General features: G+C 45.1%; 1 protein-coding gene across 1 annotated transcript in view; it reads right to left on the bottom strand.

The window, feature by feature from the left end:
- Positions 1–452: 452 nt before the first annotated feature.
- Positions 453–21,132, bottom strand: part of LOC120036308 (DDB1- and CUL4-associated factor 1-like) — a 66,646-nt gene continuing 45,966 nt past the window's right edge. The window contains exons 14-26 of the mRNA XM_038982780.1: positions 14,550–14,755; positions 14,112–14,355; positions 13,042–13,696; positions 10,758–10,940; positions 9,695–9,893; positions 7,700–7,782; positions 7,516–7,600; positions 7,008–7,241; positions 6,173–6,371; positions 6,009–6,082; positions 3,555–3,647; positions 2,976–3,207; positions 453–1,880 (exon numbers count right to left, since the gene is read on the bottom strand). Of these exons, the coding sequence (XP_038838708.1) occupies positions 1,801–1,880; positions 2,976–3,207; positions 3,555–3,647; positions 6,009–6,082; positions 6,173–6,371; positions 7,008–7,241; positions 7,516–7,600; positions 7,700–7,782; positions 9,695–9,893; positions 10,758–10,940; positions 13,042–13,696; positions 14,112–14,355; positions 14,550–14,755 (2,567 nt within the window). The 3' untranslated portion in view covers positions 453–1,800. The remainder of the gene's footprint in view (positions 1,881–2,975; positions 3,208–3,554; positions 3,648–6,008; positions 6,083–6,172; positions 6,372–7,007; positions 7,242–7,515; positions 7,601–7,699; positions 7,783–9,694; positions 9,894–10,757; positions 10,941–13,041; positions 13,697–14,111; positions 14,356–14,549; positions 14,756–21,132) is intronic.

Here is a 21,132-nt window from a genome sequence, read left to right as displayed (position 1 = left end):
TTGACTGACCTTCATGTCTTAAAGTAATGACGGACTGTTGTTTCTCTTTGCTTATTTGAGATGTTCTTGCCAAAATATGGACTTGGTCTTTAACCAAACAGGGCTATCTTCTGTACCACCCCTACCTTGTCACAACACAACTGATTGGCTCAAACGCATTAAGAAAGAAATCCCACAAATTAACTTTTAAGAACGAACACCTGTTAATTGTAATGCATTCCAGGTGACTACCTCACGAAGCTGGTTGAGAGACTGCCTAGAGTGGGCTAAGCTGTTATCTAGGCAAAGGGTGGCTACTTTGAAGAATCTCAAATATAAAAATATATTTTGATTTGTTTAACACTTTTTTGGTTACTACATGATTCCATATGTGTTATTTCATAGTTTTGATGTCTTCACTATTATTCTACAATGTAGAAAATAGTTAAAAAAATAAAAAATAAAACCCTTGAATGAGTAGGTGTTCTAAAACTTTTGACCGGTAGTGTAAATGGTATATTATATATATAGGGCTCTGTTTTTATATCAATATGTATTCACATTATGCAACACTGACCTCTAGAGGCCATTAAACTCCCTACACCTGTTTACCACTGTAGAACTAAATAGACCACCCGTTTCACACTATTTTCCCAACGCCGACTGAACTGTGCAGGCTTGGATATTATTGTTTTACATTGCCCTGTAACAGCACCATTCCAGCAACTATGCTGGATGTGTAACCGGGCCAGTACAGTCCAGTTGGGCTCTGTGGTGTGAAAAAGGGTACAAGAGCGAACGCAGCATAGGAGCATTCAGTTACATTTATTATGAATATTTTCATATTATTGTCACTGGCATTTGACAAAGTACAAAAAAATAATAATAATATAGTAGATAAATTAACAGTTTTGAAGCTATATATCGTTTTTGGTTAGCTTGGCAAAGTTTTGCAGGACAACTGTCAATCTGAAACACTAAAAAAATGAAAAGTTGTCTTCCATTGTTTGTTGCCATGACTTCAATTTAACGGCGAAGGTTGCACCCTTAAAGCGATAGTAGCCTTATTATTAACTACTACATTTAACAGGGCTGGATGTAGCAACTAGCCCTGTTCTGGAGCTGTTCTTGTCTATTAATGTTCTGTATTAATGTTTCATGTATCATGTTCTGTGTGGACCCCCAAGTAGAGTAGCTGCTGCTTTCGCAACAGCTAAATGGGGATCCTAATATAATAACAAATACCAAATCCAAGAGCAGTAGCTATTTTACAGCTACAAATCCACAAAATTAAAACATACCAACTTAAATTTATATTAAAAAGGGCCCCCCCAAAAAAAATCTGGGGAAAAAAATCTATTTTTGTACAATCAAATTGCTACACGTCATATAAAGAAAAAGTCTTGATATCCTGTCTAAGTTGTCCTTCGGTCTAAAATATCAAGTCTTTTTTCCCTGTCAAACTAGTGCAGACTTCCAAATGGAACCCCGAAGAACATCTACACCCAAGAACATCTTTAGAGGCATTGAAAAGCAATGCAATATTCTCTGACCTACCTAGCGTGTAGTTGCTAGGGTTACATTTGGAATTCAGTGGGTAGCCTGTCATGTCCAACAACACCCTCAAGTCACCGGTCCTTCACTATTACCATCTCACACCTGGCTTGCTTCAAATATGATCTTTTTATTTCATCTTTTCTCTTTGTCCATATGAATTCACATTCATAGGGGGGGGGGCAATTCCTCCAGCTTAAGTGGCAATGGGTGGATACATGTTGTGTCCCTTTTGCCACTTCCTGGTTGTCATGTCCCGTTTCCTGTCTAGTCGCTCATAGACAGGAAGAGTTGGTCCTCCAGGTCCGAGGTGTCAGTGCTGCCGTCGGAGCTGTCGGAACTGTCAGCTGTACGGGAAGACAGACAGGGAGATAGAAAGACTGTCACTGTGTGAGTGTGTGTACATACTAACAATTACTGTTTGAAACTGGTTCCTTGGTTCCCCAACAAACTATCATGGTCCAAACACACCAAGACAGTCGTGAAGAGGGCACGACAAAACCTTTTCCCCCACAGGAGACTGAAAAGATTTGGCATGTGTCCCCCAGATCTTCAAAAAGTTCTACAGCTGCACCATCGAGAGCATCCTGACTGGTTGCATCACTGCCTGGTATGGCAACTGCTCGACCTCCGACCGCAAGGCTCTACAGAGGGCAGTGCGTACGGCCCAGTACATCACTGGGACCAAGCTTCCTGCCATCCAAGACCTCTATACCAGGCGGTGTCAGAGGAAGGCCCTAAAAATTGTCAAAGACTCCAGCCACCCAAGTCATAGACTGTTCTCTCTGCTACAGCACGGCAAGCAGTACCGGAGCGCCAAGTCTCGGTCCAAAAGGCTTCTCAACCGCTTCTACCCCCAAGCCATAAGACTCCTGAACAGCTAATGAAATGGCTACCCAGACTACTTACATCGTCTGTCCCCTCCCATTCCCTCTTTTACACCGCTGCTACTCTCTGTTATTATCTATGCATAGTCACTTTAATAACTCTACCTACATGTACATATTACCTCAATTACCTCGACTAACCGGTGCCTCCGCACATTGACTCTGTACTGGTACCCCCTGTATATAGCCTGGTTACTGTTATTGTACTGTTGCTATTTAATTATTTGCTATTTACATTTTTTACTTCCCTATTTTTTACTAAACACAAATTTTTCTTAACTGCATTGTTGGTTTAAGGGCTTGTAAGTCAGCATTTCACTGAATTGTTTCAACCTGTTGTATTCAGCGCTTGTGACAAATTCAATTTGATTTTAAAATTTGATTTGGAATTGTTTCAATCGATAAAACCATCAATCAGACATGATCCTCTTGGTACGTGGGGAAACATAGTGCCTGGCCAATGCTGCCGGTCTTGGGCTGCTTTTTTCCCCTTCTAGACTAGTGGATGTTTTGTGTGTTAAATGATTTTCCCAAGACGACACCGCTATTACTCACATCCCAGGTCAATCTCAGCATCGTTGTTAGAGTCATCCTCATCATCATCATCATCATCTTCAGCATTGAGCAGCCGGGCCAACGCTTCATCATCCGATGGAGAGAAGTCGTTACCTCCATCCTCCTCTCCTTCTCCTCCCTCGATCAGCTCGGCCAACAGCGGGTCTGTCTCCAGGTCATCCATGTCATCATCGTCATCGTCGTCAGAGTCTTCATCATCGTCTTGATCCTCCTGGTGGGAAGGTGACACATTTTTTAACACAAATCAACACAAGGTGAAACAAGATGAAATATATATAAAAAAAACACATCAATATATTTGAACACAGTTAACACAAGGGAAAACAGCGGGGAGAGGCTGGGATAGAAGCAGGTGTTTTAGTGATGGGCTAGGATAGGAACAAAAGTTCTGGTGTGTAACCCCGTGGGCTCTCAGAACCCAGATCAAAGAGCACTGGGCAGTATGGGTTGAAATGGAGCGACGGGATATTAGAGATTAGGAACACTAGGAGAGAGTTGATGTAGACAAGATACTAAAGTTAGACTGAGTTTAGTAGAGAGAAGGACAGCATCTCTTACCTGGTCGTCATCATCCTCTCCCTCCTCAGCTAGTCTCTGTCTCCCCACTTCATACAGGCGACACACCGTGTCCATGTTGATAGAGTCCTGGTTCTAAAGATGTTAGAAGAACACACGCCTTGATATGAACTGCTGTCTGATAGAGAGGACTATACTTCCCACATTCTACTCTCTAGAAGAACTGCTGTCTGACAGAGAGGACTACACTTCCCACATTCCACTCTTTAGAAGAACACACGGCTTGATATGAACTGCTGACTGACAGAGAGGACTACACTTCCCACATTCTACTCTTTAGAAGAACTGCTGACTGACAGAGAGGACTACACTTCCCACATTCTACTCTTTAGAAGAACTGCTGTCTGACAGAGAGGACTACACTTCCCACATTCTACTCTTTAGAAGAACTGCTGTCTGACAGAGAGGACTACACTTCCCACATTCTACTCTTTAGAAGAACTGCTGTCTGACAGAGAGGACTACACTTCCCACATTCTACTCTTTAGAAGAACTGCTGTCTGACAGAGAGGACTACACTTCCCACATTCCACTCTTTAGAAGAACTGCTGTCTGACAGATAGGACTACCGTAATTTCCGGACTATAAGCCGCTACTTTTTCCCACGCTTTGAACCTTGCGGTTTATACAATGACGCGGCTAATTTATGGATTTTTCCCGCTTTCACAAGATTCATGCCGCCAAAAAACTGAGCACCGTCAAATCGAGCGCGCTCAAACTTCCCATAATTCTGATTACGGTAGTCATTTTGTCACCCTCATCATGGCAAAGACACGGAGAAATTGTCACGTTCCTGACCTGTTTTTCCTTTTTCTTGTATTTATTTGGTTGGTCAGGGCGTGAGTTGGGATGGGTTGTCCATGTGTTATTTTTCTATGTCGGGTTGTTTGTGTTCGGCCGGGTATGATTCTCAATCAGAGGCAGCTGTAAATCGTTGTCCCTGATTGAGAATCATACTTTTTGTATCTCGTGTCTGTATTCGGGTCGTTTCTCTTTTGTCATTTTGTTTCGTTAGTGTTCCGTTTATTTGGTTAATAAATAATCATGGACACAAACCACTCCGCATATTGGTCTGATCCTTCTCGCCTCTCCTCCTCGTCCGATGAGGAGGATTACGCCGACCGTTACAGAAATGCATATGATGCAGCTTTCAATTTGAAGGCGATCGATCTGGCTGTTGGAAAAGGAAATAGAGCTGCTGCACGGGAGCTTGGCCTTAATGAGTCGATGATAAGACGTTGGAAACAGCAGCGTGAGAAACTGACTCAGTGCAAAAAGACAACAAAAGCTTTCAGAGGAAAGAAAAGCAGATGGCCCGAACTAGAAAATGAGGCTTGGATGACAAGTGGGGAGAAATCCTTCACTAAAACGGGCCGCATGCGAAGAGCAACTTATGGTCAAGTCTGCCAGTGGGTCCTGACAGCGTGGAGCATTGTCAAAAAAAATAAAAAAATCCACTATCATCAACGGGTTTCGAAAGGCTGGACTGCTGCGTATTGAAGAGGGCAGCATGAGCTCAGCGGGGAATTTGCCTCCGGATGAAAGTGACGAGAGCGACAATGAAAACGATCCAACATCGGATGAAGCAATTCTGAGGCTATTCAACTCCGACACCAAAGGAGATGACTTCAGTGGTTTCAGTGCACAGGAGGAAGATAGTGACCAATGACTTTCTTGGTAGGCTACTGTTTACTGCTATTTTTTTTAAATTTGTTACAAGCCGTGTTTCGTTAAAGCCTATTTATTTTTGTTACAAGCCGTGTTTCGTTTAAAGGCCTATTTATTTTTGTTACAAGCCGTGGTTCGTTTAAAAAGCCTATTTATTTTTGTTACAAGCCGTGTTTCCTTTAAAGGCTGTGTAAAGTTCATTTGTTTCAATGTACCGGTAGGCACCTGCGGCTTATAGACATGTGCGGCTTATTTATGTACAAAATACATATTTTTTTTAAAATTCAGTGGGTGCGGCTTATATTCAGGTGCGCTTAATAGTCCAGCAATTACGGTACACTTCCCACATTCCACTCTTTAGAAGAACTGCTGTCTGACAGAGAGGACTACACTTCCCACATTCTACTCTTTAGTTTATTTTTGAATGTCTATGTGGGACACCGATCAAGAGCCAGAGTAGAACAGAGAGCAATAATATGGCATCATCAGGGAGCATTGCACCTCCCTAGCCCTAATCCCTAGCCCCTAATCCCTAACCCCTAGCCCTAACCCCTAGCCCTAACTCCTAGCCCTAACCCCTAGCCCTAACTCCTAGCCCTAACCCCTAGCCCTAACCCCTAGCCCTAACCATAAGTAAGAATATGGGACACAAACAATACAGCTCATTCTTCCTACATGATAACAACCATATAATGATGGAATGGTCAGAGCAGAGATAGAAGACGCAACTTGGTATATCAGCAATGGAAATAAAACCAGTAAGTTTACCTCGATGACGGCCAGGTAGCAGTCCCTAGTGTCAGTACACAGGTCAAAAATATTCCTCTTCACATCCACAGTAGCTGAGGAAGAACATAGAACCAGAAGTCAACTTCAGCCACTTCCCACAAAAAACAAATCCCTATGCTTGACCTATGACCTTTAGGTCGTACCGATGGGTTTGTAGTCGGTGGCGTCAAAAGTTCTGAAGGAGGAACCAAAGGGACTCTTCATCTGTTGGTCCATCACGTCATCCTCCTCATCAGCCTGGAGCATGGCGCCGTACATGACCGTGGCATTGTTGTTGAATACTCCTCTACACTGGTCCAGGGCAGGCACCGTGTGGAGGAGATGGAATGTTCTCAGGTCCCACTGGCATAGCTGTCAAGGTGATCATCGCTTCCAAATCAAATGTTCGTATCCTGGGGCTGTTTTTACTGACATGACCTGGATAAACTCAGGCCATAGTTAGAAAGACTCAAATTAGATGTCCCCTGAGTTTTTACACGTCTGGCGATACTCATAATAAAAGCAGCAGAACGCGATATCCCAGGAGCATTTTTACAGATTATTATTGTGTTTATTTTATTAGTTAGATTTGCTCTGTTAATAAAAGTGAACATTAAATGTATTGCAGTGAGTTGCGACTGCTCTTTTCGTTAAGTTGTTCATATCCTTATTGTTAATAATGTTATATGTTAACCAAACAGGAAGTAATAAGGACCAAACAAAAAGGAATAAGGACCAAACAGGAAGGAATAAGGACCAAAAAGGAAGTAATAAGGACCAAAACAGGAAGTAATAATGACCAAAACAGGAAGTAATAATGACCAAAACAGGAAGTAATAATGACCAAAACAGGAAGTGATAATGACCAAACCGGAAGTAATACAGACCAAAACCGGAAGTAATACAGACCAAAACCGGAAGTAATAAGGACCGAAACCGGAAGTAATAAGGACCAAAACAGGAAGTAATAAGGACCAAAACAGGAAGTAATAAGGATACAATCTCTGTGTTGATGATGACCTCGAGGCGGTTGGGATGGAAAACGCCGCTGATGTTCATATTGAACTTGTCAAACTTGTGGATGGCCTGAGCAGAGCGCACGTCCCACATGACCCCATCGTTCAGCACCAGGTCGTCGCTAGGGTTAAAGGTCGCACAGTTCCTCTTGTAGTTGTTGGCCAGGCCAGGGTCATTAAGGGTCAGCAACTTCTGGCCTGACTGGATGTCATAGATCTGGAGAGGACACAAAAGAAGGTGAAATTAACATCCTAAACTTGAGAAAGCCAGTGCTGGAAAAAAACAGAAGATGGATAAAAAATAAAAAAATAAAAAGAGACCAGCTCACTGCTCGTAGGAAGCACCATGCGCTGGCCTCTCATTTCTTTATTCATACAGTGATGTAGGGAAATATGAATTATACACATCCAGTGGTTTTAAAGACAGTGCTGGAGTTCAAAGAATATAACAGAAAAGACACGGTGTAAATGAAGAGGTGGAGTCGACTTACATGAGCTACTTGGTCCTTGGTGCCAATCACTCGGTCTTGTGACAGTTTACTGAACTCTACGTAATGGTCGTCCAAAAATGAATGCCTGAAACGGAGACAATCACGACGGCTGCTTGTTAGTGAAAGTCTCTATAAAAGGAAATGACTAAACAGTTCAGACTACGGGCTTCAGAGTGAGACTAACTTCATCTCGAAGACAGACTGCATACTCCAGAGAGCTGACAGAGGGACACTCCACGAGGCAGACGTCAACAGCAGAGAACCATCCTAAAAATACAGGAGAGATGAGTGTTGGAAGAAGGAAAGCCTACTGCCAGTCTACCACTGAACACACTATTGAGGCCTGCTACGGTGATTACTGCTAATGGAAAAAAGATTTCAGAAATACATTGAATTGACTGATTTGATGAATAGAGCTCAAGGTTTGATGGCTGAGCTGTGACAGCTGTAGCTGGCATATCATTATTACCGCTGGTAGTCGTCGTAGTAGTATATTAGTAGTAGTAGCAGTTATTGGTTTAAGCTGGGTGAAACCCTATTGTTGGCCTTGATTATTATTCTCCTTGCGGTAATTTGCTGAACAAATGCTACCTCCGTGTGATGGTAAGACGTATAACAAGAGATTGAAAACGCAAACTTTGGAAGGTCACGCCTCTCACTCCGTGTGACCTAGAGTCACGAAATTGGGTATAAATGTACACGTCCCTCTCCTCACAAAGAACACATTTTCCTCAAGGACCCTTAAGGTCCACCATGATGGTCCCCCCCACTCCTCTCTGACTGATCTGCAAAACATTTGATACATGGTATGTGTGGACCAAGGTCTCTCAACACATGTTTTTACAGACTAGCGTGTCAACAAAAAAAATGGCTGCTACTGACCAATAAACATTCATGTGGGCGTGGTCTGGCACATAAATCAGACATGGATATTGGCATTGTAACCAAACTTGGTACACGTTCCAAACACAGTCAGGACTCAACATATGCAAACACATTCAGCTTCACCACACGGTGGCGCTATAACCTGCAAACGTTTTCATGTCTTAAACCTGTTTGACTGATGACATTTGGTTCAGTTTGTCCTCATGGGGAGGCTGTTGGACAGGATAAAATCATGCATGCACTCTCATTGGCTTATCGCGGCCATATTGTTTGAGCAAGAGGCTTGGAAAATAGGGTTGGGGGTTAAAGATGTGTATCCCTAGATACTATACACCGATCGGTCCTTCGGTTCTGGTGAGGAAGATGTTTAAAGTAGTCAACATTAAAAAAAATGTCAAATACATAAAAAAATCAGTTTTATTTTGAGTTCTGGTATTTGGCTACCGTGGTAACGTACAGAAGTAGCTCATCCAAGGGGCCATTCGTCTTGATGGTGGCGAAATGGGCCCACAGTTTGAACCCCGGGCATTTCTGCTTGTTAGGTCACAAGTGATTGTATTTCCAAACTTCGAAAGTTCACACCCCTCACCTCTTTTACGAGTCCTGAAGTTCAGTACATACGTCCCTCACCTAACAAGGAAAAAAAAATTGCCTCAAGGACCCATAAGATCCGACATGGATTTTCCACCATTTCGAATTTTGTTAAAAACACTTAAAAACGCTACTCCTTGGTCAAGCAGTACTTGAGTAGAAGACGTTTTAAAGTAGTCAACATTAGTGAGAAAAAAATAAATACAAATCTATTAAGTTACATAGATATTATTTTTGGGGGATATATCCGAAGTATCGTTTTGACAATATCACAATATCATTTTTGCGCTAGTTGGCTGTACCAAAACACCAGTATTTTTCCTTCATAGTTTGTTCTCCAATATATTTTTAAATATTTTGTTTTCAGCACTTTTATTTCCATGATTTCTCATTTTCTCATGGCTCTCTCTTGTCCCTCTGCAGCAGACATCAAAAGCATATTGCATGACCTGTTTGATTTTGAGTTCTGATATTTGGCAAATGTGGTAAGACGTACACAAGATATCATCCAAGGGTGGTGTGTCCAATTCATTCCTGATGGTGGCGCTGTGGGGCCAAATCTTGAACCCGGGCATGGGTGCTTGAAGCTATACTTTTAGATGCAGTAGTAGTATGATGATTACTAATGAGACGTGATGATTGCAGGTGAGCCATCCTCCTCCTAACCACTCTGATCCATCCATCCATCCATCAATCTACATACCCGTGAGGGCTCCAGGTGAGTGATGGCTGAAGTATGACAGCTGTAGCTAGCCTCCTCCTGACCGCTGAACACGTTATAGAGCTTCAGGTGTCCTGTACACGTCCCCAGCATCAGGAAACGCTCGCGAGCTGAGAAGGCACAGCAGGTGAAACCACTGTCATCCTCCTCAGCCTCCCTGAACACTGAGATGGGCCGGAACCTTGTGGGGGAGGGGGAGAGAGACATCATGAAGGGGTTAGCTAAAGAGATGGAGGGGGAGAGAGAAACAGAGGAGAGGAAAGCTCACTACAGAAAGAGAAAGTAGAGGGTACCTAACAGATCTACAAGGAGACACTGGCCATGTCCAAAATCTGGCTAGAGGACTACTTTCTTAAAACTGCATACTGTGTAATAATAAAACAAATACAAATATATATAACTAGTCAGGTCAGTTAAGAACAAATTCTTATTTTCAATGACGGCCTAGGAACAGTGGGTCAACTGCCTTGTTCAGGGGCAGAACGACAGATTTTTACCTTGTCAGCTCGGGGATTCGATCTTGCAACCTTTCGGTTACTAGTCCAACGTTCAGTAAAAACCAATGCAGTAAGTAACAAATATCAGCATACTAGGCTCCTCCTGCTGAGAATGAATCATTTAAATGTGTAATTGCGTTGATTCCCGGCCACTCATTTTTGGTACAACGTGTCCTCTCAGCTGATTATCAGCTGTTGTCAAACCCGTGGGTCTGGAAAAACCATCTTCCTCAATAGTGTGCACTGAACTGTACTTTGATGAAAAGCCTAAATGAATATGACATCCTGGCATTTAAAACATACAAAATGTTCTACATTTCACATACTATACTTTCTTAGCATACCCAAAAATGCCTACTGTTTAGTACTGGTATTTGGACACGGCCAGAGGTTTCATCTCAATAGTTTTAAAAGTGTCTTCTTCTCCTCCTTTGAAGGACGTGAGGAAATGAAGGTAGCCACGTCAGACTATTGACATGAACCCCAAAAGACAAGAGGCCTGGATGTAATGCGGGCCGGGGGCCTTTCTGAGGATAGGTGAAGCCTACCTGCTGAAGATGAGGTGTCTGTCCAGGCAGCCCCCGTCCACCCCTCCGTGTTTAGGATACAGCACCCTGCTGGTCAGTCTGGAGGTGAAGTTAGTGGGGGCCTGGCACCTCTGCTTGGGTTCTGGGCACTGGTGGGGTGTGAACAGGGAGAAGGGGGGGCAGGTAGTCACCGGGTTCCTACACCTGAAATAACATTTTAAAAATACATCAGAAATAAACATTTGTTGTTAAATTGACTTGCTGAGTTAAATAAATGTAAAATAAATTGTAACAAACGTAAAATAAATGAATAAATATCACATGTTATTGGTCGAGTTGAGAACACATGTTTTGCAGGTGTAGGGAAATACTTACGTTCGTAGCTCCAACAGCACAGTAATACCGAACAATACACGCAAATCCCCAGAATGTAAAATGAATTACGAAATACAGAAAATATACAAGTCCGAAATATATACACAGTACATTCGGAAAGTATTCAGACCCCTTGACTTTTTCTACATTTTGTTACGTTACAGCCTTATTGTAAAATTGATCAAAATACATTTTTTTTAAAGTCCTCAATTCACACACACACACACACGCAATACCCCATAATTACAAAGTAAAACCATTGGAAATTTATAAAAAAATATACAAAACTGAAAAAAAAACATTTACATAAGTATTCAGACCCTTTACTCAATACTTTAATGAAGCACCTTTGGCAGCGATTACAGCCGAAGTCTTGTGTATGACGCTACAAGTTTGGCACACCTGTATTTGGGGAGTTTCTGCTATTCTTCTCTGAAGATCCTCTCAAGCTCTGTCGTCGCATAGCTATTTTCAGGTCTCTCCAGAGATGTTCGATCAGGTTCAAGTCCGGGCTCTGGCTGGGCCCTTAAGGACATTCAGAGACTCTTACGTTGTCTTGGCTGTGCGTTTAGGGTCGTTGTCCTGTTGGAAGGTGAACCTTCACCCCAGTCTGAGGTCCTGAGCAGGTTTTCAATCAAGGATCTCTGAACTTTTCTCCGTTCATCTTTCCCTCGATCCTGACTAGTTTCCTTTTATTTATTTCACATTTATTTAACAAGGTAGGCCAGTTGAGAACAAGTTCTCATTTGCAACTGCGCCCTGGCCAAGATAAAGCATAGCAATTCAACACATACAACACAGAGTTACACATGGAATAAACAAAACATACAGTCAATAATACAGTAGAACAAAAGTCTATATACAGTGAGAGCAAATGAGGTAAGATAAGGGAGTAAAGGCAATAAATAGGCCATGGTGGCAAAGTAATTATAATATTACAATCCTAGTCGCCACTGCTGAAAAACATCCCCACAGCATGATGCTGCCACCACCATGCTTCACCGTAGGGATGGTGCCACCACCATGCTTCACCGTAGGGATGGTGCCACCCCCATGCTTCACCGTAGGGATGGTGCCAGGTTTCCTCCAGATGTGACGCTTGGCATTCAGGCCAAAGAGTTCCATCTTGGTTTCATCAGACCAGAGAATCTTGTTTCTCATGGTCTGAGAGGCTTTAGGTACATTTTGGCAAACTCCAAGCGGGCTGTCATGTGCCTTTTACTGAGGAGTGGCTTCCGTCTGGCCACTCTACCATAAAAACCTGATTGGTGGGATGCTGCAGAAATGGTTGTCCTTCTGGAAGGTTCTCCCATCTCCACAGAGGAACTCTTGAGCTCTGTCAGAGCGAACATCGGGTTCTTGGTCACTTCCCTGACCAAGGCCCTTCTCCCCCGATTGCTCATTTTGGCCGGGCGGCCAGCTCTAGGAAGAGTCTTGGTGATTCCAAACATCTTCCATTTAATAATGATGGATGCCACTGTGTTCTTGGGGACCTTCCAAGCTGTTGAAATGTTTTGGTACACTTCCCCAGATCTGTCTTGGAGCTCTACGGACAATTCTTTCGACCTCATGGTTTGTTTTTTTGCTCTGACATGCACTGTCAACTGTGGGACCTTATATAGACAGGTGTGTGCCTTTCCAAATCATGTCCAATCAATTTAATTTACCACAGGTGGACTCCAATCAAGTTGTAGAAACATCTCAAGGACGATCAATGGAAACAGGATGCACCTGAGTCAATTTTGAGTCTCATAGCAAAGGGTCTGAATACTTATGTAAATAAGGTATTTGTTTTTTAAATTTGCAAAAGTATCTATTTTAGAATAAGGCTGTTACGTAACAAAATGTGGAAAAAGTCAAGGGGTCTGAATACTTTCCGAAGTCTGATGGTGTCAACATAAATGTTAAATAAAATAAAAAGTCTTCAAACCTGGCATGCTGCTCCCTGAGGTACTCTGTGATGATGCTGTCCAGGGCAGGCGGAGAAGGCAGGTGTCGATCCAGCTGTTTCTTCATGGCAGGACTCTGGCTGAACGCTCCGTGGTCCGACTTCTGTCTCAGCACACTGGAGGGCCGTTTCCCACTGCTGCCACCAGTCCCAGGGCTACAGAGGACAGAGGAGCGCTCCCGCGTGAACAGGATACGCCCGATTTGGGGCAATCCATGGGGAGGTGGGCCGTTAGGGGTGCAAGGAGGCAGGGAGGGGCGTGGCGTCTGGACCAAGGAAGACGAAGATGATTGGGTCATCGCAGTGAGGCGAGCAGCCAATACCACTCCTCCGTTGACCATGCCCCTTGGGGTTCTGGGTAATACAGCGGACGAAGAGACCGGGGAAGGAGCTACAGAGACTGCCGGGTAGAGCGAGGGGGAGGAGGAGAGGGGGATGGAGAGGGAGAGCGGGCCGCAGGGGAGATTAGCCTCCTTGGTGAGGGCTGAGGCAGTATCCTGGAGTCCTTTAGCCACCAGGTGGTTCCTGATGAGTAGCAACAACTCCTTCTCAGGAAAGGAGATACGGGACTGGGCCACAACGTTTGCCCTCTGGAGCCGGGCCAAAGACACATCTGTCCCGATCAACAAGGGTTTACCTGAGGAAAACAGACGCATTATGAAAAGAAAGATGCCCCTTTTGTCTTAGTTGTTTATACTACCGTTCATTTTATCAGAGGCGGGACGACATCAGTATCGCAATATTTTTTCCCACGGCAAAAATAAAAACACACAGACCAAACTATTTGGTCCTTTAAAAACCTGCTGTATGTAAAACATTGTGTAGCTTGGAAAATAAATACATGTGAGACTCTAAAACATAATGTTTGTTTCCAACAATAAGGCTGTTTTCCTAAAGAAGTTAAACGTGCTTCGTGGCATCGTCCCGACCCTACATTTTAAAAAATCTCAGATTTTTGATTTATGTTTTCCGTATCGTATTGCTACCTTTGTATGAAACTGGCTATGCAAATAAAATGGTTTGTTTTGTTTTTGAAGGTGGTTTCGACTTACCCGACACCCTCTCTATGAGCTCGGCAGAGTAACGGCAGAAGCGGACATGTTGGGAGCGTTTGTCCTGCAGCACGGGTTCCTTCATCAGCTGTTGGATGTGTGAGGAGGAGAACAGAGGCAGCTTGGAGATGATCTGTCTAACAGCCCTGGAGCGAGACAGACCAACCAGAGCCTTACAAGCCAGCGCTCGAATCTGGTCTGCGTCCGTGATGGGCATCTTGACCGTCAGTAAACCAAGGAGGACCTGGAAGAAGAGTTTAGTTACAGAATTTAAAAAGAGTTTTAAAATGTTTGACGATCAACGAGAAGCCTGTCTTTACTGTAGTAAGTAACAGAGGAATAAGAGGAAGATGTATTTTACCCCCCCCCCCCTTCCCGAGACACACGCACACATACATCTACACAGAGGATACGAGCCACAACCCCTAGGTCACCTACCTTGATGCCGTTGTTGGCCTGGACAACGTTCCACATCTTGGTGAGCACACTCTCCTGTGGGGGGTGATGCAGAAAGCTGCCCATGGAAGTGAGGGTCTGGTCGGGGGCACACACACAGTTGGTGACCACCTGGAGCGCTGACTTCTGGATCTCTGCATCGTTGACAAACACCTCTCCCTCTGCCACCCCCAGGATAATACTCATTCCTGCAGGAGGAACACAGTGAAAAGGTAACTAGAGTGAATATAGAGCGACTGCCCTAGTATTATAGATATAGAAAATATAGAGCGACTGCCCTAGTATTATAGATATAGAGAATAGAGCGACTGCCCTAGTAATATAGATGGAGAATATAGAGCGACTGCCCTAGTAATATAGAGCGACTGCCCTAGTAATATAGATATAAAGAATATAGAGCGACTGCCCTAGTAATATAGAGCGACTGCCCTAGTAATATAGATAAAGAATATAGAGTGACTGCCCTAGTAATATAGATATAAAGAATATAGAGCGACTGTGCTAGTAATATAGATAAAGAATATAGAGTGACTGCCCTAGTAATATAGATATAAAGAATAGAGCGACTGCCCTAGTAATATAGATAAAGAATATAGAGTGACTGCCCTAGTAATATAGAGTGACTGCCCTAGTAATATAGATATAAAGAACCTCTGCACACGTCGACAACAGCCACCCTCGAAGCATCGTTACCCATCGCTCCACAAAAGCCGCGGCCCTTGCAGAGCAAGGGGAACAACTACTTCAAGGTCTCAGAGCGAGTGACGTCACCGATTGAAACACTATTTGCACGCACCACCGCTAACTAGCTAGCCATTTCACACCGGTTACAATCACACTGGTAATATATAATTTCTTGTATTACTTATGAGTCACAGCTGAGTGAGCATAATAATTAGCTTTTCTTTATTTGACTGGACTGATTGCCTGCATCTGATTGGTCAGTCTGAGGGGAGGCAGGGAGGGAGCAGAGATGAGGCTGCCTCTCACCTGACTCACCGTCTCTCCGCTGATGAAAAAAGGGGACACAGTTTTCCAGCTGATGGTGAAACTCAAGACACATACTGCTCTATTTCTACCTCGTGCACCAATTTGTGTTGTTACTCCTCCGACCAGAGAAAGTGAAATATTCTTCTTAAAATTAAAATAAAGACAAGCTGCCAATAACAACAACCAGTGTTTGACTTGGGATGAAAGAACTGCAGCAGTTGTCCTTTTCCAGGTCGGTCCAGTCGACTGGGTTCACTGAAATTCACAAATGATATTATGCTATAGAGACCTATTATCCACTGTTATGGCTTCATACACATTTTGTCCCATAACTTGCCTACATTTTCACCACTATTATTATAGCTTACATTTTTTTTTTTTAAGTTGACATTTTTGACACTGGACGACTTCTGCGTCTGATCCCATCTCTTGATCAAGGCACTTAACAGCCCACAAAGTAGAACTGCAGTTAGTCACGTTGTCAACATGTGGTCTAGCCTCCATCTGGAGAGTGGAAAGTCTGCTTATCAAGGTCCTGTTGAACAGCTGATGTTTAGGCTACAATGTGGTTAGAGCAGGGCAGGAACAAAAGCCTGCACACCCAGTAGCTGTCCTGGAGGATGGTTGCCACCCTTGACAATAAAATATTGCAACATAACCAAATACTTCTGTCTTTATTAAATTATCATTCAATGGAGCCAGGGATGAAATGGATAAGGTAGGCTACTTCAAAGCAAGGTATCCAACTAGACATGTTATATCTATCTATATATATATATATATAAATATAAAAGCTCAAATATTCATGTTTCAGGGGAGATCAATACACAGCAAGTTATTTGTCAATTCGGCTATTCTTAAAATAATTTTTACGTTGTCACAATTACATGGTTACTGTTTATTAATAGAGGGGAATCCCTCTGTCCCTCTGTTTAATAGAGGGGAATCCCTGCTTTATTTAAGCTATCTGCAGTGCTGGTGTAAAGGCTACAACGACATTAACGCTTAGTTAGCTACAGTTATCTAGCGAGACCGCCAATTCAAAACAACATGTAGCAGTTATCTAGCTAGTCTGTGTCATTATTTTCTACCTGCTGCTGAAATGTCGCCCCCCCCCTCGGGCAACGACCCACTCACACAGAAAGGTCATTCTGATAATGGCTGACATTTTTTAAGTGATTGATAACATTTACAAGTGTGCCTTCATGAATTACATCGAGAAAAATACATGGAACTAATTCCCATAATTTTTCATGACGTTACAAAGCCTCATTTGACAACTTGGGTCAGCCTCATCATGAGCATTCAGGCTGGCGCATTTTCAAATCTCCAACAGCCTACGGTAAAAAACACAGATTCACAGACGAGCTGCAAATAAACTTCAACAAAGCTGATCAAGGAAATGACTGCCCGCTGTCCATTGCAGATCCAGCCTTCATTGCGCTTCGTTCAACCTTTTTATGCATTGATGTGTGATTCTGGGCCGACGACAGGGTGCTGTTTTATAGCCTGTAAGCAACTAGAGGTGACGGTGCGGCGCTCCGGACATCTCCGGCCCAGGTCAAGTACTTCTTAAAATGTATTTTCTATTTAACCTTTATTTAACTAGGCAGGTCAGTTAAGAACAAATCTTATTTACAATGACGGCCTACCGGGGAACAGTGGGTTAACTGGTCTAGGAACAGTGGGTTAACTGCCTTGTTCGGGAGCAGAACGACAGATTTTTACCTTGTCAGCCCAGGGATTCGATCCAGCAACCTTTCGGTTACTGGACCAACGCTCTAACCACTAGACTACCTGCTGGTTACTGGACCAACGCTCTAACCACTAGGCTACCTGCTGGTTACTGGACCAACGCTCTAACCACTAGACTACCTGCTGGTTACTGGACCAACGCTCTAACCACTAGGCTACCTGCTGGTTACTGGACCAACGCTCTAACCACTAGACTACCTGCTGGTTACTGGCCCAACGCTCTAACCACTAGGCTACCTGCTGGTTACTGGACCAACGCTCTAACCATCAGGCTACCTGCTGGTTACTGGCCCAACGCTCGAACCACTAGGCTACCTGCTGGTTACTGGCCCAACGCTCGAACCACTAGGCTACCTGCTGGTTACTGGTCCAACACTCTAACCACTAGGCTACCTGCTGGTTACTGGCCCAACGCTCTAACCACTAGGCTACCTGCTGGTTACTGGACCAACGCTCTAACCACTAGGCTACCTGCTGGTTACTGGACCAACGCTCTAACCACTAGACTACCTGCTGGTTACTGGACCAACGCTCTAACCACTAGGCTACCTGCTGGTTACTGGACCAACGCTCTAACCACTAGACTACCTGCTGGTTACTGGACCAACGCTCTAACCACTAGACTACCTGCTGGTTACTGGACCAACGCTCTAACCACTAGACTACCTGCTGGTTACTGGACCAACGCTCTAACCACTAGACTACCTGCTGGTTACTGGCCCAACGCTCTAACCACTAGGCTACCTGCTGGTTACTGGACCAACGCTCTAACCACTAGACTACCTGCTGGTTACTGGACCAACGCTCTAACCACTAGACTACCTTTCGGTTACTGGACCAACGCTCTAACCACTAGACTACCTTTCGGTTACTGGACCAACGCTCTAACCACTAGGCTACCTGCTGGTTACTGGACCAACGCTCTAACCACTAGGCTACCTGCTGGTTACTGGACCAACGCTCTAACCACTAGGCTACCTGCTGGTTACTGGACCAACGCTCTAACCACTAGGCTACCTGCTGGTTACTGGACCAACGCTCTAACCACTAGACTACCTTTCGGTTACTGGACCAACGCTCTAACCACTAGGCTACCTGCTGGTTACTGGACCAACGCTCTAACCACTAGACTACCTGCTGGTTACTGGACCAACGCTCTAACCACTAGGCTACCTGCTGGTTACTGGACCAACGCTCTAACCACTAGGCTACCTGCTGGTTACTGGACCAACGCTCTAACCACTAGGCTACCTGCTGGTTACTGGACCAACGCTCTAACCACTAGACTACCTGCTGGTTACTGGCCCAACGCTCTAACCACTAGACTACCTGCTGGTTACTGGCCCAACGCTCTAACCACTAGGCTACCTGCTGGTTACTGGCCCAACGCTCTAACCACTAGGCTACCTGCTGGTTACTGGCCCAACGCTCTAACCACTAGGCTACCTGCTGGTTACTGGACCAACGCTCTAACCACTAGACTAACTGCTGGTTACTGGACCAACGCTCTAACCACTAGGCTACCTGCTGGTTACTGGACCAACGCTCTAACCACTAGACTACCTGCTGGTTACTGGACCAACGCTCTAACCACTAGACTACCTGCTGGTTACTGGCCCAACGCTCTAACCACTAGGCTACCTGCTGGTTACTGGCCCAACGCTCTAACCACTAGACTACCTGCTGGTTACTGGACCAACGCTCTAACCACTAGACTACCTGCTGGTTACTGGCCCAACGCTCTAACCACTAGGCTACCTGCTGGTTACTGGCCCAACGCTCTAACCACTAGACTACCTGCTGGTTACTGGCCCAACGCTCTAACCACTAGGCTACCTGCTGGTTACTGGCCCAACGCTCTAACCACTAGACTACCTGCTGGTTACTGGACCAACGCTCTAACCACTAGACTACCTGCTGGTTACTGGCCCAACGCTCTAACCACTAGGCTACCTGCTGGTTACTGGCCCAACGCTCTAACCACTAGACTACCTGCTGGTTACTGGCCCAACGCTCTAACCACTAGACTACCTGCTGGTTACTGGACCAACGCTCTAACCACTAGGCTACCTGCTGGTTACTGGACCAACGCTCTAACCACTAGACTACCTGCTGGTTACTGGACCAACGCTCTAACCACTAGACTACCTGCTGGTTACTGGACCAACGCTCTAACCACTAGACTACCTGCTGGTTACTGGACCAACGCTCTAACCACTAGGCTACCTGCTGGTTACTGGACCAACGCTCTAACCACTAGACTACCTGCTGGTTACTGGCCCAACGCTCTAACCACTAGGCTACCTGCTGGTTACTGGACCAACGCTCTAACCACTAGACTACCTGCTGGTTACTGGACCAACGCTCTAACCACTAGGCTACCTGCTGGTTACTGGACCAACGCTCTAACCACTAGACTACCTGCTGGTTACTGGACCAACGCTCTAACCACTAGGCTACCTGCTGGTTACTGGACCAACGCTCTAACCACTAGACTACCTGCTGGTTACTGGACCAACGCTCTAACCACTAGACTACCTGCTGGTTACTGGACCAACGCTCTAACCACTAGACTACCTGCTGGTTACTGGACCAACGCTCTAACCACTAGACTACCTGCTGGTTACTGGCCCAACGCTCTAACCACTAGGCTACCTGCTGGTTACTGGACCAACGCTCTAACCACTAGACTACCTGCTGGTTACTGGACCAACGCTCTAACCACTAGACTACCTTTCGGTTACTGGACCAACGCTCTAACCACTAGACTACCTTTCGGTTACTGGACCAACGCTCTAACCACTAGGCTACCTGCTGGTTACTGGACCAACGCTCTAACCACTAGGCTACCTGCTGGTTACTGGACCAACGCTCTAACCACTAGGCTACCTGCTGGTTACTGGACCAACGCTCTAACCACTAGGCTACCTGCTGGTTACTGGACCAACGCTCTAACCACTAGACTACCTTTCGGTTACTGGACCAACGCTCTAACCACTAGGCTACCTGCTGGTTACTGGACCAACGCTCTAACCACTAGACTACCTGCTGGTTACTGGACCAACGCTCTAACCACTAGGCTACCTGCTGGTTACTGGACCAACGCTCTAACCACTAGGCTACCTGCTGGTTACTGGACCAACGCTCTAACCACTAGGCTACCTGCTGGTTACTGGACCAACGCTCTAACCACTAGACTACCTGCTGGTTACTGGCCCAACGCTCTAACCACTAGACTACCTGCTGGTTACTGGCCCAACGCTCTAACCACTAGGCTACCTGCTGGTTACTGGCCCAACGCTCTAACCACTAGGCTACCTGCTGGTTACTGGCCCAACGCTCTAACCACTAGGCTACCTGCTGGTTACTGGACCAACGCTCTAACCACTAGACTAACTGCTGGTTACTGGACCAACGCTCTAACCACTAGGCTACCTGCTGGTTACTGGACCAACGCTCTAACCACTAGACTACCTGCTGGTTACTGGACCAACGCTCTAACCACTAGACTACCTGCTGGTTACTGGCCCAACGCTCTAACCACTAGGCTACCTGCTGGTTACTGGCCCAACGCTCTAACCACTAGACTACCTGCTGGTTACTGGACCAACGCTCTAACCACTAGACTACCTGCTGGTTACTGGCCCAACGCTCTAACCACTAGGCTACCTGCTGGTTACTGGCCCAACGCTCTAACCACTAGACTACCTGCTGGTTACTGGCCCAACGCTCTAACCACTAGGCTACCTGCTGGTTACTGGCCCAACGCTCTAACCACTAGACTACCTGCTGGTTACTGGACCAACGCTCTAACCACTAG

Source organism: Salvelinus namaycush, unplaced genomic scaffold (assembly GCF_016432855.1).
Source record: "Salvelinus namaycush isolate Seneca unplaced genomic scaffold, SaNama_1.0 Scaffold13, whole genome shotgun sequence".
In the NCBI taxonomy this organism is placed as follows: Eukaryota; Metazoa; Chordata; class Actinopteri; order Salmoniformes; family Salmonidae; genus Salvelinus; species Salvelinus namaycush.
Note: the sequence above shows the minus strand (reverse complement) of the source record. Positions and strands in the feature narration are given on the sequence as shown.